At 36.2% G+C, this 17573-nt stretch overlaps 5 protein-coding genes across 5 annotated transcripts; 4 read left to right on the top strand and 1 right to left on the bottom strand.

Moving 5' to 3' along the window:
• Positions 1 to 5004: 5004 nt before the first annotated feature.
• On the top strand, positions 5005 to 6284 carry EAE98_007807 (uncharacterized protein; the record flags this gene model as incomplete). Its single annotated transcript, XM_038955430.1, has 3 exons — positions 5005 to 5032; positions 5207 to 5475; positions 5541 to 6284. 3 exons carry the CDS (start codon positions 5005 to 5007, stop codon positions 6282 to 6284), a joined length of 1041 nt encoding a protein of 346 aa, XP_038808159.1.
• Positions 6285 to 6873: 589 nt separating this feature from the next.
• Positions 6874 to 9083, top strand: EAE98_007806 (uncharacterized protein; the record flags this gene model as incomplete). Its single annotated transcript, XM_038955429.1, has 3 exons — positions 6874 to 7006; positions 7063 to 7607; positions 7656 to 9083. The coding sequence occupies 3 exons, from the start codon at positions 6874 to 6876 to the stop codon at positions 9081 to 9083; spliced, it is 2106 nt and encodes a 701-aa protein (XP_038808158.1).
• A 293-nt stretch (positions 9084 to 9376) lies between these two features.
• Positions 9377 to 11497, bottom strand: EAE98_007805 (uncharacterized protein; the record flags this gene model as incomplete). Its single annotated transcript, XM_038955428.1, has 1 exon — positions 9377 to 11497. The coding sequence occupies one exon, from the start codon at positions 11495 to 11497 to the stop codon at positions 9377 to 9379; it is 2121 nt and encodes a 706-aa protein (XP_038808157.1).
• Positions 11498 to 11899: 402 nt separating this feature from the next.
• EAE98_007804 (uncharacterized protein) lies at positions 11900 to 13962 on the top strand (the record flags this gene model as incomplete). The annotated part of the gene is made up of 2 exons (XM_038955427.1): positions 11900 to 12151; positions 12208 to 13962. 2 exons carry the CDS (start codon positions 11900 to 11902, stop codon positions 13960 to 13962), a joined length of 2007 nt encoding a protein of 668 aa, XP_038808156.1.
• A 970-nt stretch (positions 13963 to 14932) lies between these two features.
• EAE98_007803 (uncharacterized protein) lies at positions 14933 to 16733 on the top strand (the record flags this gene model as incomplete). Its single annotated transcript, XM_038955426.1, has 2 exons — positions 14933 to 15642; positions 15779 to 16733. The coding sequence occupies 2 exons, from the start codon at positions 14933 to 14935 to the stop codon at positions 16731 to 16733; spliced, it is 1665 nt and encodes a 554-aa protein (XP_038808155.1).
• Positions 16734 to 17573: the final 840 nt, after the last annotated feature.

Here is a 17573-nt window from a genome sequence, read left to right as displayed (position 1 = left end):
ATTATAATTTCTAAATATTTAGAGCTTGGAGATAAATAGATTGTTATTTATTCTATTTATATCCTATAATCTAATTTTATTATAAGATGCTTTTTAATATAATAAATTAATTGAAACTTTTTTAAATCAAATACCAATATATATTTCTTTGTCTATATATTAACTTATTATATAATTCTTTTTAATTCTTTATAATTCTTTTTAATTAAATTTCTTTATTTGAAAATTGTAATATTATTTATATATTTAATAATTAATATATTTAGTTTTTAATTGTATATTTCTATTAAATTGATATTATAGAATAAATATAGGATAAATGATAATAATAATTTTTGTAATATATTTATATTCGTTTTGTATATTTCTAATCGAAATGAATTAAATTATATAAATATACTTCTATTCATTAAAAAACTAGTTATTTATTTTATTATTTTTTATTAATTTTTTTTTATATAAATTATAAAGGAGTTTGTTATACAAAATATTATTAAATGCTTTTAAGATATTAAGTAAAAGTAGACTTGCTATTTATGATTTGGGAGTATTTTATAATTTGTATATCTTTTCAATAATAATGTATAGTATATAATCTATCAATTTTCCCTTTTGTTTTTTAATATATATTTTTAATAATAATTATTATTTCTTGGTAATATAGCTAATTCTTTTTGTTATAATTATGTTTATAATCTTTCTGATTATATTTAATAAAGCTATTAGTCGATATACTTTAGGAATTATATAATCACTTTTACTAGGCTTTTTAATAACAATTATAATAGATTATTGAAAGTATACTAGATAATATTCTAGTTTTAAGCTAATATTGAATATTCTTATTAAATGGGGGGCTATTTGACTAATAGTAATATAAAGGACTTGATTTATAATATTATTTAAACTTATTGCTTTAAATAGAAATATTAATTTGATAGTTAGATATATTTCTTTATCTTTAATATCTAGAAAAGAAATATTAATTAAATAATTAACTTTGTATATATTTTGAAGATTTGGTTTTAAAGAAACAAAAAAAAAACTTTTCGGAAAAGCTTTACTTTATTTTATATTTTTATATATTCAATATCTAAATTTGAATCTTTAAATACCAGAATAGTTATTACTATTATCTCTTTTTTATTTCTTATTTATTTTATTAATTTCTATATACTTTTCGAATTTTCTATAGCTTTTTCGATTTGTTTTTGATAATTCTAAAATAATATTTATTAGATAACCTTTCCTTTTTCATTTTAAGCTTTTCTATAAACCTTTCAACTTTATTTTATATAATTTTAATTATTTTATTATTTTAGTTTATATACTTCAATTTATAATTTCTTATATTTTAAAGTCCAGTTTGCTTTTATTCTTAAAAACTATTTCTTTTATAATATAACTTGATTAATAATAAGCTATAAAGCTTTTATTATCTTTTCTATATATTTGTTTAGTATTATTTTTATTCTAAGAAAATAAAGTATAGATAGATTTTGTATAAAGTATATATATAGTTTTTATATATTCATATTAAATTAATTATATATATTCCTTTATAATTATTATACAATTCTTAAATTTAATATAATTATAATTAATAAATAATTAGAATTATAATCTATATTATAATCTACAGAATATTTAATAATTCTATCTACTATATTTTATATACTATAATAAAGATTGATATAGCTTTATATATTTTTATTATTATATATAATTGTAGCTAATAGTAGAAGACTAGTTAGCTAGATTTTTTCTATAATTTCGATTAAATCCTTGAATTTAGATTTATTTATATATATATTCAGGCTACCCTAATATTTGTAATACAAGTTAAAGTTCTTTATAATAATCTATTTCTTGTTTTAATATTTTATAAAAATTGTTTTAAAAAATAATAAATAGTTTATTTTATTTATTAATAAATTTAAGGGATTGTATATATTATATAATATAATTTTTATTATTTTATTTATATCTAATAGTTTTGTAATTATTTCTAATATATCAAGATTTTAAAAGTAGTTTTTATATATTCAGTTATTAAAATTAATTCTTTTATTAATAAAAAAGCAAACTTTAATAGACATCCCCTTATTATCTTTTAAAAAGTATAAATAAAAGATATCTGATATTGAATTATAAATAGTTGGGGTAATAAAGTTTCTTTATAGTTTTTATAATACTAGAATATTATATTCATATATTTTTAATCTCTTAATAATATGATTATAATTAGGTTTTTTAATTTATAATATTATATTATAAAATATATAAATTGTTTTTATAGCTTATAATTTCTCAATATTTCCTTGAAAATTAAGTATTGAATTTATTATTATTGATTTTAATATTCTTCTAAATAATATATATAGTTTATATAACCTTTAATTGATTTCCCCTATAATCGTATCTTTATTTTCATTCTATATACTTTCTACTATATTTCCTATATAATTTTTTTTAATAACTCTATTCTTAATAGAAGATTTACTTCAAGTATTTTGTTTTCTTAATATAAATAATAATATAAAAAAAATTAATCCTATTAATATATTATCTAATCTTTCTCTTTAATTTTTATTGATTATTATTATTAATTTTATTAATATTAAATGTAGATTAATTTGATTAAATAATAATTTATTTTTTGATAATAGAATAAAATAATATAGTTATCTAATATTATATATTATTTTTATTTTATTTAATTCTTTTTTACAAGCTAAATATAGTTTATTTTATACTTTATATCTTTTTTGTATATTATATAATTTCTTATAATAGATTTATTGATTTATTAGGGTAATCTTTTGAGGTTATATACTTTCGTATAATAACTATATACTATATTTTATTTTATATTAGATTTTTTATATAACTAAATTTTTAATATTTATAGTAGTGCTTTAATTAATATTATGTATTTATATTTCTTTGTATGAAATACCTCTTCTTTTAATAAGATTTTATTAATTATTTTGTTAATATCTTTAGATTAATAAATTTACAATTATAATTAAAGCCCTTTAATAAATTATTCTAAATAATTATTAAATATATTTAATATTTGTATTTAATATAAATACTTTATTATCATATAAATAATTTACGCTTTAATTTTTTCAAACTTTTCTATATCCATCAAATTAATTCTGATTTTATATACAAATATATTGTAAATAAATAATGAATAGATATGCTTTTTCCAATCAAACTATTCAATTTTTGTAAATTGGTTTTATGACCTTATATTCTTCTATTTAATATCTTAATACTAAAATTTCCATTTTTAAATTAATTAACTAATATATTATATATCTTTCAATATATTTGTTTTTGCTTTACTCAATTAGATAATCAATATAATTGTATAAATTCTGGGGTTTCTTATCTAACCTTTCTATAATTCCTATATCTATAATCGTTTATAATAAATTTATATTATATTTAAAGAAATTAAAAGATTTAAATAGAAATTATATAGATTTATTAATAAATATATATTATTACCTACTATTATATATATAAAATTTAAAAGAAAAACTTAATTAATTAAGTTATAATATTATTTATTACTTTGTTATTTTTCATGTATTAAATTTATAAAAAATATATTAGTGCTTTTCTTAACTTAAGAGCTTCTTTTTTATTATCTGATTTGTTTTTTGATTTATTATTATTATTTATTAATATATATCTATTATATATTAAACTATTATTACTATTATAATTTTGATTATCTTTATAATTATTCTAAAATTATTCTGAATATTCATAATAGCTTATATAATTATATTAACATTTAAAATATTTTAAAATTTAATAATAAAAACATTTATAATTATAATTATAATCTTAATTAATAGCTTGGATATAAATTGATTTTCTATATTTTCAATATAAATAAATATTTTCCTAAAGTAATTACTAAAAAAGATAATATATTTATAAATATTATTAGATTATACTATTATTTAAAATCACAATATCCCTATAGCGCTTATATTATATTAAGCAATATATACAAGTTTAGAGTAATCAATTGATCTAAAGGAGGGCTACTGAATGTGATTTGAATAGCTTAATTTCAAAAATTTGGTTCTTGCTTTTTGTGTGTTTTTTTTATAGTATACTGGGAGCGAATCACAGGATCACCTGACCAAGTCACCTGACCAAGTCACATGGTCATATCACGTGATCGTCGCTTGAGGCCCTTAGCCTAGAACGGCCGGAAAACCGATTCTTTATTAGCTCTTTCAACTCATACGTAGCTAGGTTGACGTAACCCTAGTGAAATCGAATAAGGAATAAGAAAGAAGAGCTGTATCTAATGGAATGGCCGGAAAAGGAAGAGATCTACGATGGTGGAAAGCTAGATTGATAGGAAAAAGCATAAAATAAGGCCTTTCCCCCTCGAATATAGAATAAGAAAAAAGGAATATTATATACTGTTTCATGAAAATCATATATTTCATAAGCTATTTAGTTGTTAATACGAGCCAGTTTCTTATAATAGACTAATACTAGTCTAATCTCTCTTATATACTATATATACCATATACTCATATACTAGCTTATAATCTACAATAATCTTAATAAATTACTTTTATATCATTTATATTCTAATCTATACAAGCTAAATTCTATAATAAAATCTAACTATAAATATATAGATTCTAGGATTCTAAATATAATTTTCAATAAAATATATTCAAATAATAAATATATATATTATAAAAATTATTGTATTATATAATACTACGAAATTAATTCTAATAATTTATTAGAGTACTTAATTTTCTAATTATAAAATACTATCTTTTTATTATAGATTATAGAATAATATAATAGTAGAATAGTAGAATAGTGAAATAATTTCTTATTTAGTTTCTCATTATAAATTCTAATTTAGATTCTAATATTAAGAAACGCCTGATGTATCCATTAGATCTGTGCCTCTTGCTTACAAATTGCTTACAAATGCACCTTTAAATGCACCCCGCCAAATACACCTCCAAATGTACCTCCTTTCAATCAACTGATTCCACCACATGTTTGCTTCTACGAATCCATTACACAAAAAAATTCCGTAAAATCCGACTTCTAAGTTCTTTCCGCTACGCTCCGAAACATTTTGTTCCTCCCAATTTCATAACAATGCTTTCACGAGCCGGCCACTCTATTTTACGCCAAGCGCGGACTCAATTACGAACACAAGCTGGCCCTACACCAGTAGCTTCCCTCTCGGCACTCGCAAGACTATTATCATCACTTGCCGTCCTAGAACAACGGGAGGGTAAACTTAATCATGGATCACTTGGGGCAGTCACCGCAGCACAAAAGCTAGGAGGGTCAATAACGGCGTTTATTGCGGGAAGAAACATAAAATCTGTAGTCGAAGAAGCAGCTAAAGTTGCAGGAATTGAAAAGGTTATTGCTGTAGACAATTCTGCATATGACAAGGTAAGGAGACCTATTTGCTCACGACCGGTTCCACCGATCAGCAGATTTTGATAATTTTGTTATAGGGTCTGCCAGAAAACTATGCTCCTTTATTAGTAGAAAATATTAAGAAGGGTGGCTTTACACACATCATTGCCGGACACACAGCTTTTGGAAAGAATCTTATGCCCCGCGTTGCCGCACTACTCGATGTTCAACAAGTATCGGATATTACAGGAATTGAAAATGAGAACACCTTCGTTAGACCAATATATGCTGGTAATGCAATTGCCACTGTCGAATCTTCAGACGAAATCAAAATCATTACCATCAGAGGAACAGCTTTTGCAGCAGCGGCGGCTGAGGGTGGCTCGGCATCAATTGAGGAGGGGGTAGACCCTAAGATTGAATCGCAGACCGAATGGGTATCAGAAGATCTAGCAAAATCAGATAGACCAGATCTCGCCACTGCGGGTAAAGTCGTATCTGGCGGTCGAGGCTTGAAATCAAAGGAGGAGTTTGACAGAATAATGCTGCCTTTGGCAGATGCTTTGGGGGCAGCCATTGGAGCGTCAAGAGCAGCTGTAGACAGTGGATACGCCGACAACAGCTTACAGGTCGGTCAAACAGGAAAAGTTGTAGCGCCACAGTTGTACTTATGTGCAGGCATCTCTGGTGCTATTCAACATCTGGCAGGAATGAAGGATAGTAAGGTCATTGCAGCAATCAACAAAGACGCTGATGCCCCGATTTTCCAAGTCGCCGATGTTGGACTGGTTGGAGATCTGTTCGACAAGGTCCCAGAGCTCACCGAGAAGTTGAAGCAATAATGTACAATATTGTTAGTTTTAGAATTTCCTAATTTAGTCTATAGTAAATTACTCTCGTACTACTAAAAGTCCAATAAATTACTCTTATACTATTAAAATTAATATCTTTTTACTCTTATACTACTTATCGTAGATAACTACCCCATGTTTTCCTTCCACCATCGGAGTCGTGCCGCTTCAAGCCGAGGGTCATATTTTGTGTGCCTGACACTTTAACAGCCCGAGCCTTACTAATTTAAGGTGTTAACTTTGCCTTGATTGGTTTGTCATCACGTGAATTATTCTAGTCTTGGCTTTTTGGTTTTTGGCTCCATCTTGAGCTTTAGCATAGCAAGCGAAACGCGACCTTCCCTCCAGAAAATCATCAACGCGAATCACAGCAATAGTGTTTGCGCCTCAATCTCTCAATCGTTGATTACTACATAATTTTCTTTTGCATTAAGTCGTGCATCTAGTTTCTGATCGATTCGACGCGCATGAGAATTCGAACATCATTTTGGAGATCTAGCACGACTCCCGTTGCGCCAAGTTTGGAAACCGTTTACGAATAAATTATTGCGATACTTTCACCATTTCAAAATAAGCAAATATGGAGGACAATTCATTGAACTTTGATTCGCCTGCCCCAGGCAGTAATGCCATCCTCGAGCAACCACCACTTCCCGCAGAGTCTACTTCACCACCAAGTCAAGGGGCCACTGGACAAGCCCAAAGAGCAGAAGGTATATATCATCACATGCTCGCATTACGCGTAAGTTCTAACGGATAATATCTATAGATACCCCAATGGGAGAAGCTGGTTCCGTCGATTCAGCCATCAAAAAAGATTCAAGTGCGCCTGTTTCCGATAATCCGCTCGATGCGCCTGACGCACCTCGCCCAGAAGCAGATGAACCCAAGGATGAGGTAATGGGGGATTCCCAAGCCCAAGACGAAGTGAAAGAAAGTAAAGAGGGCGATGGGGAGAGTGGAGCTACAAATGGACAGGTTGAGAAAACAAAAGCTTCAATCGAAGCATCAGCAAGGGAACATCTTATTTCACAAACACATTCGACTATAATACCAAGTTATAGTAGTTGGTTCGACATGCATGCTATTGCGCCAGTCGAGAAGAAATCTTTGCCGGAATTCTTCAACAACCGCAATCGCAGCAAGACCCCATCTGTTTACAAGGATTATAGAGACTTCATGATCAATACTTATCGATTGAACCCAATAGAGTACTTGACGGTGACAGCATGCCGGAGGAACTTGGCTGGTGACGTTTGCGCCATTATGCGCGTTCATGCATTTCTCGAGCAATGGGGCTTGATCAATTATCAAGTATGTCAATTCTTACCCGTTGAAATATCCATCTGCTAATGAGTCTAGGTTGACGCACAACAACGACCTTCGCAAGTCGGTCCCCCTTTTACTGGCCATTTCAAAGTGATATGTGACACCCCTCGTGGCCTGCAGCCGTGGCAGCCTTCCGCCGATCCAATCGTTCTTCAGGGCAAGAAAAATGAAGATACAGAGGCCAAGGCAGTTGCAGAGCCAGCTCCCAAGTCAGACTTAAATTTACAGATAGGACGCAACATCTACGATGCTACTGCCAAAGAGAACAAATTGAATGCGGACTCCAAAAAGCAAACAAACGGCGAAGGTGCGAGCACCAATGGCACTTCGGACATTGTTCAAAAGTCCATCGAGGACATTGTGAAAGCTCCAATAACCAAAATTCTCTGTCATGTTTGCGGTATTGACTGCACTCGTGTTTATTACCATCACATGTCTCCGGCCGACCCAACAGCTCCCGGAACCACCAAGGGTAAATCGGATATTTGCTCGAATTGTTTCATGGAAAGTCGATACCCTCACAACCACGGTCGAATACAGTATCAAAAGATGGAGAATCCAACATACACGGCCGCTCCTGAACTTGCTCGTGACTGGAGTGATGCCGAGGTTCTTCGACTTTTGGAGGCTTTGGAAAGTAATGATGATGACTGGACGGCAGTCGCGGAGTACGTCGGTACCAGAACGAAAGAAGAGTGCGTCGTCAAGTTCCTGCAATTCGAGATTGAAGATAAATACATCGATGTGGAGCCAAGCAGCACCGACAAATCCAACAAATCCATCGGCGTTGGTATGTTGGGTCCTGAAAACGGCATGCTTCCTTTCAGTCAGGCCGACAACCCACTTATGTCTGTAATTGGTTTCTTGGCAAGTCTTACAGACCCTAAGGTTACAGCAGCTTCAGCTGGTAAAACAGTAGACGCAATGAAGAAAAGTCTGCGAGAGAAGATTGAGAAACCGCAAGGATCCGAGAAGGGGAAGGAGAAGGAGGGAGCTTCGGACTCGATGGAAATTGACGATACCGAATCGACTAAACAATCGTTGAGTGAGATTGCTGCATTTCCATTGGTTGCGGTTGCCGGTCGTGCTGGTGCCTTAGCATCCCACGAAGAACGTGAAATGACTCGCTTGGTATCGGCAGCCGTGAATATTACATCAATGAAGCTCGATTTGAAGTTGAAACAATTTAACGAAATGGAAGATATCCTGCAAGCGGAGCGAAGAGAGCTAGAAAGAGGTCGCCAACAGCTCTTTTTGGACCGCCTATCATTCAAGAAGCGTGTTAGAGATGTACAAGAAGGTCTGAAAACAGCTGCTGCAACAGGCGGGGAACAAGGAATCAAAATGGCACAGGACGTCATGCAAGGAGGGGAGAAAATGTCCTTTAATGGGGTTTCTGCTCCCGCAGGAAGCGTACAACCGTTGAGTGCGGAAGGTCAAATCAAGAGTTATGATATCTAAGAATGATACGAGCAAGCAGGCGGCAAGGAATGACTTGGCTGTAGGTATTACATGGCGTAACTGGGGTTGAATATGGAATATTTACTGGTCGTTGCGTAATAAATCGCGCACATGTATGTGTTTGTACTTTGAGATTGGGGAGGTACCTTCACACAAGAGGAGTCTCACGCTTTTACTTTTCGTATCTCTTCGCGTGTGCTCATGTGTATTCTTAAGATAATGAAGTGGCACTTATATCATGATCATATATTTACATCGTGTGGAAATAAAACTATTATGTGAGCTTGTGCTAATCAATCATCATCGCTATTGTAGACAACGTAAGACCTAGGCTTAGCAATGTCTTTTGGCTTGTTACTTTCGTCGTGGTGGGTGTTCGATTCTCTAGCATTTTCCTTGTCCACACCATCCATTGTCTCTCCATCCACATCATCCCATTCACTGCCGCTCTCACCAGAATACTCTTGATTCTCAGCTATTCTAATTCTCATCGCCATTGCTTCTCCTTCACGACTCTTTTTCAACATCTCTCTCCTTTCTCTTCTCCCAATCTTTTCCCTGTTTCTCAGGAACTCTTCCTCGCCAACCACACCCATAACCTCCCATTCACTCCGAAATTCCTTGTCTCTCCATTCTTCCCCGTTGTTTTCAGCATCTACCTCCAGTTTCTTAGCAGGCTTCTCGGGCATTTCTTCATCTTCATCTGCCTTGATATCTGGAGGTGGATCTTGTCCCAATAGGCTCCAGATGCGTTGTTCTTCGACTCTGCTGACTCGGTCATCGAAAGCGGAGACGTAAGCTTCTAGGGCATATTCATATTCTTCGGGCGAGAGATGGGTTTTGCGTTGAGAGCGAGACTGGGTTTGCGATTGAGAGGGGGATGGAGATCGCTGAGTGAAAGGATTATCATCGAGATGATCAGATACAATAGAATTTTCGGAAGCATCTGATTCAATATCCGAATCGAGGTGGGAATGGGAGGAGGATGTGTATACTTCTGATAAATCTTCGGCGTGATCTAGGTGCGGACGACTGCGTGAACGAGATCTGCTCCTCCTTCCACTATATTCTTTGCGTAGTTCGGTTTCCACCTCTGGGTATGTCATTATAGGGCCACCCGGTTCATCGTGGCGGGAAATAGAAAGATTGTTTCTCCTCGCACATTTTACCCAGAATTCATTGCTGTTGGCGTCCATTTTCAGAATCTTAGTGGCAGCTTCCACGTCGTTGATGCTGATATCCGCTGCTTTGATCTTATTCGAGTCCATGGCTCTTATTCTTGACATTGTGCAGAAGAGAACAGTTGAAACGAGACGTTTCGCGATACTGACTGTTAATGAATGAAAATCGTCAAAAGCAGTCGCGCGCATTGCGGGAGTTTCTCCATGTTCCCCTATCTGCCTCCAATTATCCTCCCATCTGGACTCGGAGGAGTTCATAAACACTCTCTCGGAAAGTGCAAGCCAATTCTTGAGGTTTAAAAGGCGGACTGCTGGTAGTAAATCTTGAACATCTTCATTGCCTTGGGTCCTGGTGACACTGCGTTTCTGTTCTAGAGACTTGCTCACTTTTTCGGTTAGGAGCCAATATTTCCCCCATTTAGCTTCCTCAACATCTTCCTCATATTGCTCTTGTCGTAGAGCAAGACCATCTGCTGCTCGCTCCATAATTTCACAACATTCTGAAGTAAATTCCGCGGCGGCTGGATATTCTGTCACATCCAGTAGTCGCGCATCTTCAATTTTCCTTTCCTTTAATCCTTGGTGCAGTAGTTGCATGTACTCCTGCACCTCAACTTCCGACTTGGTCCCTATGCGTGTAGCAATAGCTCTTACATTGTCTCTGCCCAGTCTTGACAATCCAGTAAAAAACAGATCTTTTTCTTCGGGTGTCCATATGGAACAGCCAATTTGACTGCCTTCCAATGGAGTATTATCCTCAAGGATCGACTTCGCTCCTACATCATAAATCTCATTGTTCAGGAGATCGCGATAATCCTTGCTATTAAATCCTTTGACGCGCTTTGCCCTCGCCGGATTTCCATTCGTTCTTTGCTTTAACTTTCGCTTTTTGGATGTCGGACGGTAGGCTCCTCTTGTTGGCATAGGAATATCTTCCACATTGGGAGGTACAAAAGTAGCTGCCCATTTGAGAGCATCTGCAATTATCCATTCATCCGTATATTGGTTGTTCGGATTTGGATTTGCTAGAGAGGTTGAATAAGAATCACTCTCTCCTTCTGAATGTACATCGCCTCCATCATTACTTCCGTGGTTTTGAGAACCGCCTGTACGCGCGCTCTCATCATGTGATGTTTGCCCAAAATCGCTGTCAGAATTCTCGTACGCTGATCCTGAATCTGGTTCAGGAATATCAAATGGGCCTTCGAAGGGATCAGAATCTTTAGGATCCATGTAGGCGAGCTAACGATCTTTAAAGCGTATTAATCGATAAATGTGTTGTGCTCTTCTCGTCCACATAGTTTGCGATAAAATGGGACGTGATGTGGATCGAAACTCGCCTTTCTGAAAAGCCTCGATTATGAATATTTACGCTTTGATATATTTTGTTTTCTTTTCCGAAAAAAAAAAGTAAAATTTGGAGTGAATCATGAGAGAACCTTGAAAAATTAGCACGGTTGTAATGTGGTCCTGTCTAATAAGCTAATAAACAAGAGGATATGGACCTTGGTACTTCCGATTAAGGTTATAATTTTGAATGCCGTGGCTTTGATACAGGGATACGATCATTCGCGTCTATCGCGCTTATCAGTGTTCAATACTGACCACAATTTGTTGCCACAATTTAATATCATCATGCCTCCTACTTCAAGAGGATTGCTAGGGCTATTTTCAAGGTCATGGCGACCGCGAAGGGTACAAAGCTCCATCAGAAGTTATGCACGAGCTTCCACGCTCCCTAGAGTGCAACAAGTGGCTGTGGCTAGTCCTCGCCAAACCATTGTTTTGAGGGATTACCAGGAAGAATGTATCCAAGCCGTACTTTCTCATCTGGATCAAGGTCACAAGCGTATGGGTGTGTCTTTAGCTACTGGAAGTGGAAAGACTGTAAGTAATTTCCTGGACGAGTATCATTATTTTCCCATTCTCATCACATTTGGCAGGTAATCTTCACACAGCTGATTGATCGAGTTCAACCAAACACTGAAAGCGCAACCCAAACACTGATCCTAGCTCACCGACAAGAGCTTGTCGAGCAAGCAGCTAGGCACTGTGAAAATGCTTACCCAAACAAACGAATTGAAATAGAGATGGGTAAGATGCATGCTAGTGGATACGCAGACATCACTGTGGCAAGTATTCAAAGTATTGGATCTCGTGACCGGATCGAGAAGTTCGATCCTACTCGTTTCAAATTGATACTGGTTGATGAGGCACATCATATTGTTGCACCACAATACTTGAAAGTCTTGACTCATTTTGGACTCTCCGAAAAGCGAGAAAGCTCCCCAGCTCTTGTTGGCGTCTCGGCGACTTTGTCTCGTACCGATGGGTTGAGGCTGGGTGCTGCTCTTGATCAGATAGTCTATCACAAAGATTACATTGATATGATTGAAGACAAATGGCTATCTGGGGTTATCTTCACCACCGTACAGTCGAAAGCTGATATTTCTTCCGTGAGGAAGGGCCCGAATGGAGACTTTCAGACTGGAGAACTATCGCAGGTTGTCAACACTGATCAAATCAATGAGCTTACTGTGCGTAGTTGGTTTGCAAAGGCCAAAGGAAGGAAATCTACAATAGTCTTCTGTGTCGATCTTGCTCATGTGGGAGGATTGACTAACAAATTTCGCGAGTACGGGATTGATGCACAGTTCGTAACGGGGGATACTCCAAAGATCGAGCGTAGTGCCAGACTCGATGCTTTTCGAAACGGGGATTTTCCAGTGCTGATTAATTGCGGAGTCTTTACTGAAGGGACTGATATTCCGAATATTGACTGTGTATTACTGGCAAGACCTACCAGATCGCGTAATTTGCTCGTTCAAATGATTGGTCGAGGTATGCGATTACATCCTGGAAAGGAGAATTGTCATATCATTGATATGGTTGCCACCCTCACGACTGGCATCGTAACCACGCCAACTCTTTTCGGTCTTGATCCTTCCGAACTCGTTGAGGAAGCGAAGCCGGATGATCTTAAATCTCTTAAGGAAAGAAAGGAGGAGGAGGAAGCGAGGAAGAGAGAAGCCGAAGACGTGAAAGCTAAAGCTTCTCCAAGATCCGCCAGTTCCAACATCAGGACCGTCAGTTTCACTGATTATGATTCTGTCTATGACCTTATCGAAGACACCTCTGTAGAAAAGCATGTCAGATCTATCTCCCCATTTGCATGGGTATGTGTTGGTTCAGACAAATATGTGCTCAGCAATTCAAATGGAACTTACCTAAAAATTGAAAAAGAGTCCGAGGAGTCGAACGAGAAGTTCACTGTCACCGAAACTGTTGCCATGGCTAGTCTAAGGGCTTCGAAATCTAAATCACCATTTGCAAAGCCCCGCCAACTGGTCGCTGCAGAAACCTTGTTGGATGCCGTTCATGCGGCTGATACTTTCGCGGCCAAAAAATATCCTCTTCAATTTATTGCTAGAAAGGTCTCCTGGAGAAACGGTCCGGCCACAGAGGGGCAATTGATGTTTCTTAACAAGTTTCGACCACAGGATGACCAATTGACCTCCGCGGATCTGAAGAAGGGCCAGGCTGGAGATATGATAACGAAACTCAAGCATGGCGCAAAGGGAAGATTCTCGAGTTTGGAGGCGGAAAAAAGGCGAGCAGGTAAATCACGGTTGAAGCTAGAGCAAGACGCCATTTTAGCAAAGAGGGAAGCAGTCAGTATTGGACCTCTTCTGGGATGAAACTTGGGCAGTCAACAGTGGGTTTGTGTAAAACCTTTGTTAATCTGTAATTGAGTAACCATTTTTGTTGAATACTAGGGTGTTGATAGTTATATCAAAGTATGTTTAGTGAATTTGAGTGCTTGGTCTTTCATCATATCTTCTCACTGTTGCACCTTTCTATTTTTATTTTTTATTTTTTAGTTCTGCGGAGTTCTTTCCCTCCAAACACAAAGCCTTCATGTTTCCTTTCCACAATCCACAATCAACAAACCCCCATTCAGCATTGATGCTTTAATATTGATCTCCTCTAGGTAAACATAAAAATTGTTTTTGTCTGATGTGTTCATGTTCTATTCACTTCTATTTTTTCATCTGTACCATTCAATTACTGTTAGTGTCGTTTATATCTCCACATATGAGAACCTATGTCACTGACAGTTACCTACTACAGTATGCTCCTGGACCTCTACAACCGTAACTTATCACAGTAAAGTATATAGATTATTCAAACCCTTTTGATTATTCTACTTCAAATTATGAATCAACAACTTCTCAGGCAGTCATCTGGCCTGTTTCTACCTTCCATCATTCTATTTCATCAACCCCAACGACTTTTTCAGGAAACATCTACCCAGCTTGCTCATGGTAGATTCCAGAGACACTGTTCCTACATTAATCGGGCAACTGCATATCAGCTATCAAGGGGGCATAATTCTTTGATCGCTGGCTTTTTGAGTTTCTGATTTACCTTGGACTAAAATTTTAAGCAAGTTTCTTTCCATGAACTAGAATGACAAGTTAGCCTTGCACCAAACTTTCTCACACACCAAGAAAAATAAATAACTTACATCTGTCCTTCAGGTCTTCCTTTTGTATCAATAATTTTTGACACAATTTCTCATCAACAGTCAAAAAAGAGGAGGATAACATTTCACTTTGCTTCCAATTCATAATGTTTCACCCGCTCCACCTACAGACTCATTTCAACATGGACAACTCGGGAACTATGCCACATCATGGTTCACTTGGCCCGAACAATGAAACCAAACCAGCTTCTATTTTGGAGAACAGCAAACGTTTACACAAGGATACCTCTATGGATTCCCAAGCTGTGGCCTCTAACAGTCAAACCTCGGAAGATTATAAGTACCTATCCCTTCGACCTCGTCATGATTCAAAATTTGATGCGAATGGTATTACATCATCCAGCCAGCCCCGGCCGAAACCTCATTCAGTTGTACCTCTTGCGCATGCGCGGAAGACTGTGCCCGCCGTCATCAGAAATCTCGCGGGTGAAGTGGTATCCAAATATACCTACAATGAGTACAAGCCTACGAATCCGATAGTCGTCACCGGCTTTTCTCGTCAGCGTGCACCCGAGAATATCGAACTTCCCCCTTCGAGGCCAAATGAGCCAGTAGAACCGTGGAAAATCTTTCCTCCGCCAGCAAATTCTGATTATACAGGGATAGAAAAGGTCGACAAGTACGATCCACAACAATATGATACTTTCGATGTGGCTCTTGATGGAGCTGAGCTTGCTGTAAAAAATACACCATCTCCTGAGAAGCTTGTATCTACTGCACCTAAGCGTACCAGAAAACCATCGATTGGTGAAATGATGGCCACTGGAATAGACTTTACACAAAAGCCATGGGTACAACATGATCCTTCATGTGTTGGTGAAATCTACACTGTGTAAGTTTACCAAACTTCTCTTCTCTTTTACAATCTTACTTTGACAGTTATGTCACAGCTGTGCTGGTGTTTCTTGTCGCATACTCTGTCTCAAGCCCATAATAAGACACAATTGCTAACATTTGGGTGCTCACAGAGACGAACAAAAAGCCGATTTTGTCAAAAATTTAGACGAAGAGGCACCCATCGAATACTGCAAGAAATGCAAAGAGACACACATCCCACCTGGACCTCCAATCACACTCGCAGATCGGGATACGTGTGGCGCATACCTACCGGACTGGTTTCCGTCCGATGGAATTCATAGGCCCTGGGACAATTTCAGGAATATGATTAACGATTGGATTATTGGGAGAGAAATTGAGCTCGGCTATGATGATCATAAGGAGAGGAATCCCAAACGTAATCTATGGAACCTGGAATTTCACAGCGATGGCGAAGAATGGAAACAAGTTGGGCGACGTAATGGAAAGGGGGGCTGGTGGAAATGTAGGAAAGGACCAAATGCCACCCCGGCGGAGAAATCTTGTCGGGTCTGTACCTCCAGCCAGGCAGTCTATAGAGAACATGAAGTGACAGCCTATAAATTCAAGCCTTCTGCGTCGCAGAGCAGAGCGAATATTGAGAACTGGATTACAGAAAGAATCAAGGCAGTCGGACTTGACGATAAGGAAGCTGTTCTTGCCATGTGGCGCGCAAATGGCATTGCACAACACTATGGGCCACCAGTTTCGAGAAATGGAATGTATCCCGTTACCGAGGGAGCACGCCCAATTACAGGTGTATCGTCATTGGGACCACGAACATTTCTACCCCCAGAGCAAATGTTCTCGGAAAGATTGTTCAGGGGCAATGGTCTGCAATCTGCAGGTTCTCAGAGTGTGGATGAAGGTCTTGGACTCGAGGATTCAACTGGGGACATAGATTCACCTCTTTCTTCCAATACTTCTTCCTCGTCTGGTCAATCTGGGGTCCCCAAAATTGTCGTCACGGATAGTGGGTTAGGTTCATCTACTTCTTCGCAAGATCCACCTTCTAATAAAGCTTTGTCTGCACGGCCTACTACAGTTAGAGCCAATACAAGTGCTTGAGATCTATTTTTGAGTGGTTCAGAATGATTTATTCTAATGGAGTACTTACGGAGTACCTGGGGAGTACATATCAGAATACCCTTACATTTTCCACGGATATTGGAGTCTAGGCGTTCTCTCACAAATGTCGGTAGCGAACGTACATACAATTTTCAACATCAAAGTACGACTTCGATTCATTAATGTTTTTTTCTACAAACACATCAGCTATGAAGAACATGGATATCAGGATCAAGTTTTTTTTTTGGGCGAACTCATTAACTCGGCGCATCAAATATGGGGTTCTGCAACTCGGCGAATTTGTTGCTGGGCTTTGGGTCAGGTGTTTTTTGATTGGGAAAATTCGAATGCTCCGTTTGGTGTTAGGGGGGTTTTTTCTTTCTCTCGATATACCCTGCAATTGTTGAATAGTGGTTCGTGTGGTATTGGTGTACAGCTGTAGAAATAGATAGATTGGGGTTTGAGAAATGTTATTGTGGGATAGATTGATGGGGGTGGATTAGTTTGTACTGTTATAGTGATAATTTTTTGATAGGGGAATGTGAATATATGTATGAATATTGGGCTATGGGTGTTTCAATATATGTGCATGCTTTTTGGATGGTTTGGTATTTGAGTAATTCCGCGTTTTGTGTATAAAAGAGGAGATTGTGTGGGATGTTGTCTTTCTATCTTGATGATGAATTGCTTTGGTGACAAGTTTCTTGGTCTATATTTATGGGTGTATATATATGTATTATATTGACGATATGTTTATTCAGTTATGATATTAATTATTGTTCTATTCGAGACTTATAGGATTAGCTACATACAGCAGTCTAGCTAGATGTGTCTAGGACT

This window comes from Botrytis deweyae (genome assembly GCF_014898535.1).
Source record: "Botrytis deweyae strain B1 chromosome Unknown BDEW_019, whole genome shotgun sequence".
Classification (NCBI taxonomy): domain Eukaryota; kingdom Fungi; phylum Ascomycota; class Leotiomycetes; order Helotiales; family Sclerotiniaceae; genus Botrytis; species Botrytis deweyae.
The sequence above is the reverse complement of the archived record's forward strand: the minus strand, read 5'-3'. Positions and strand labels throughout refer to the sequence as shown.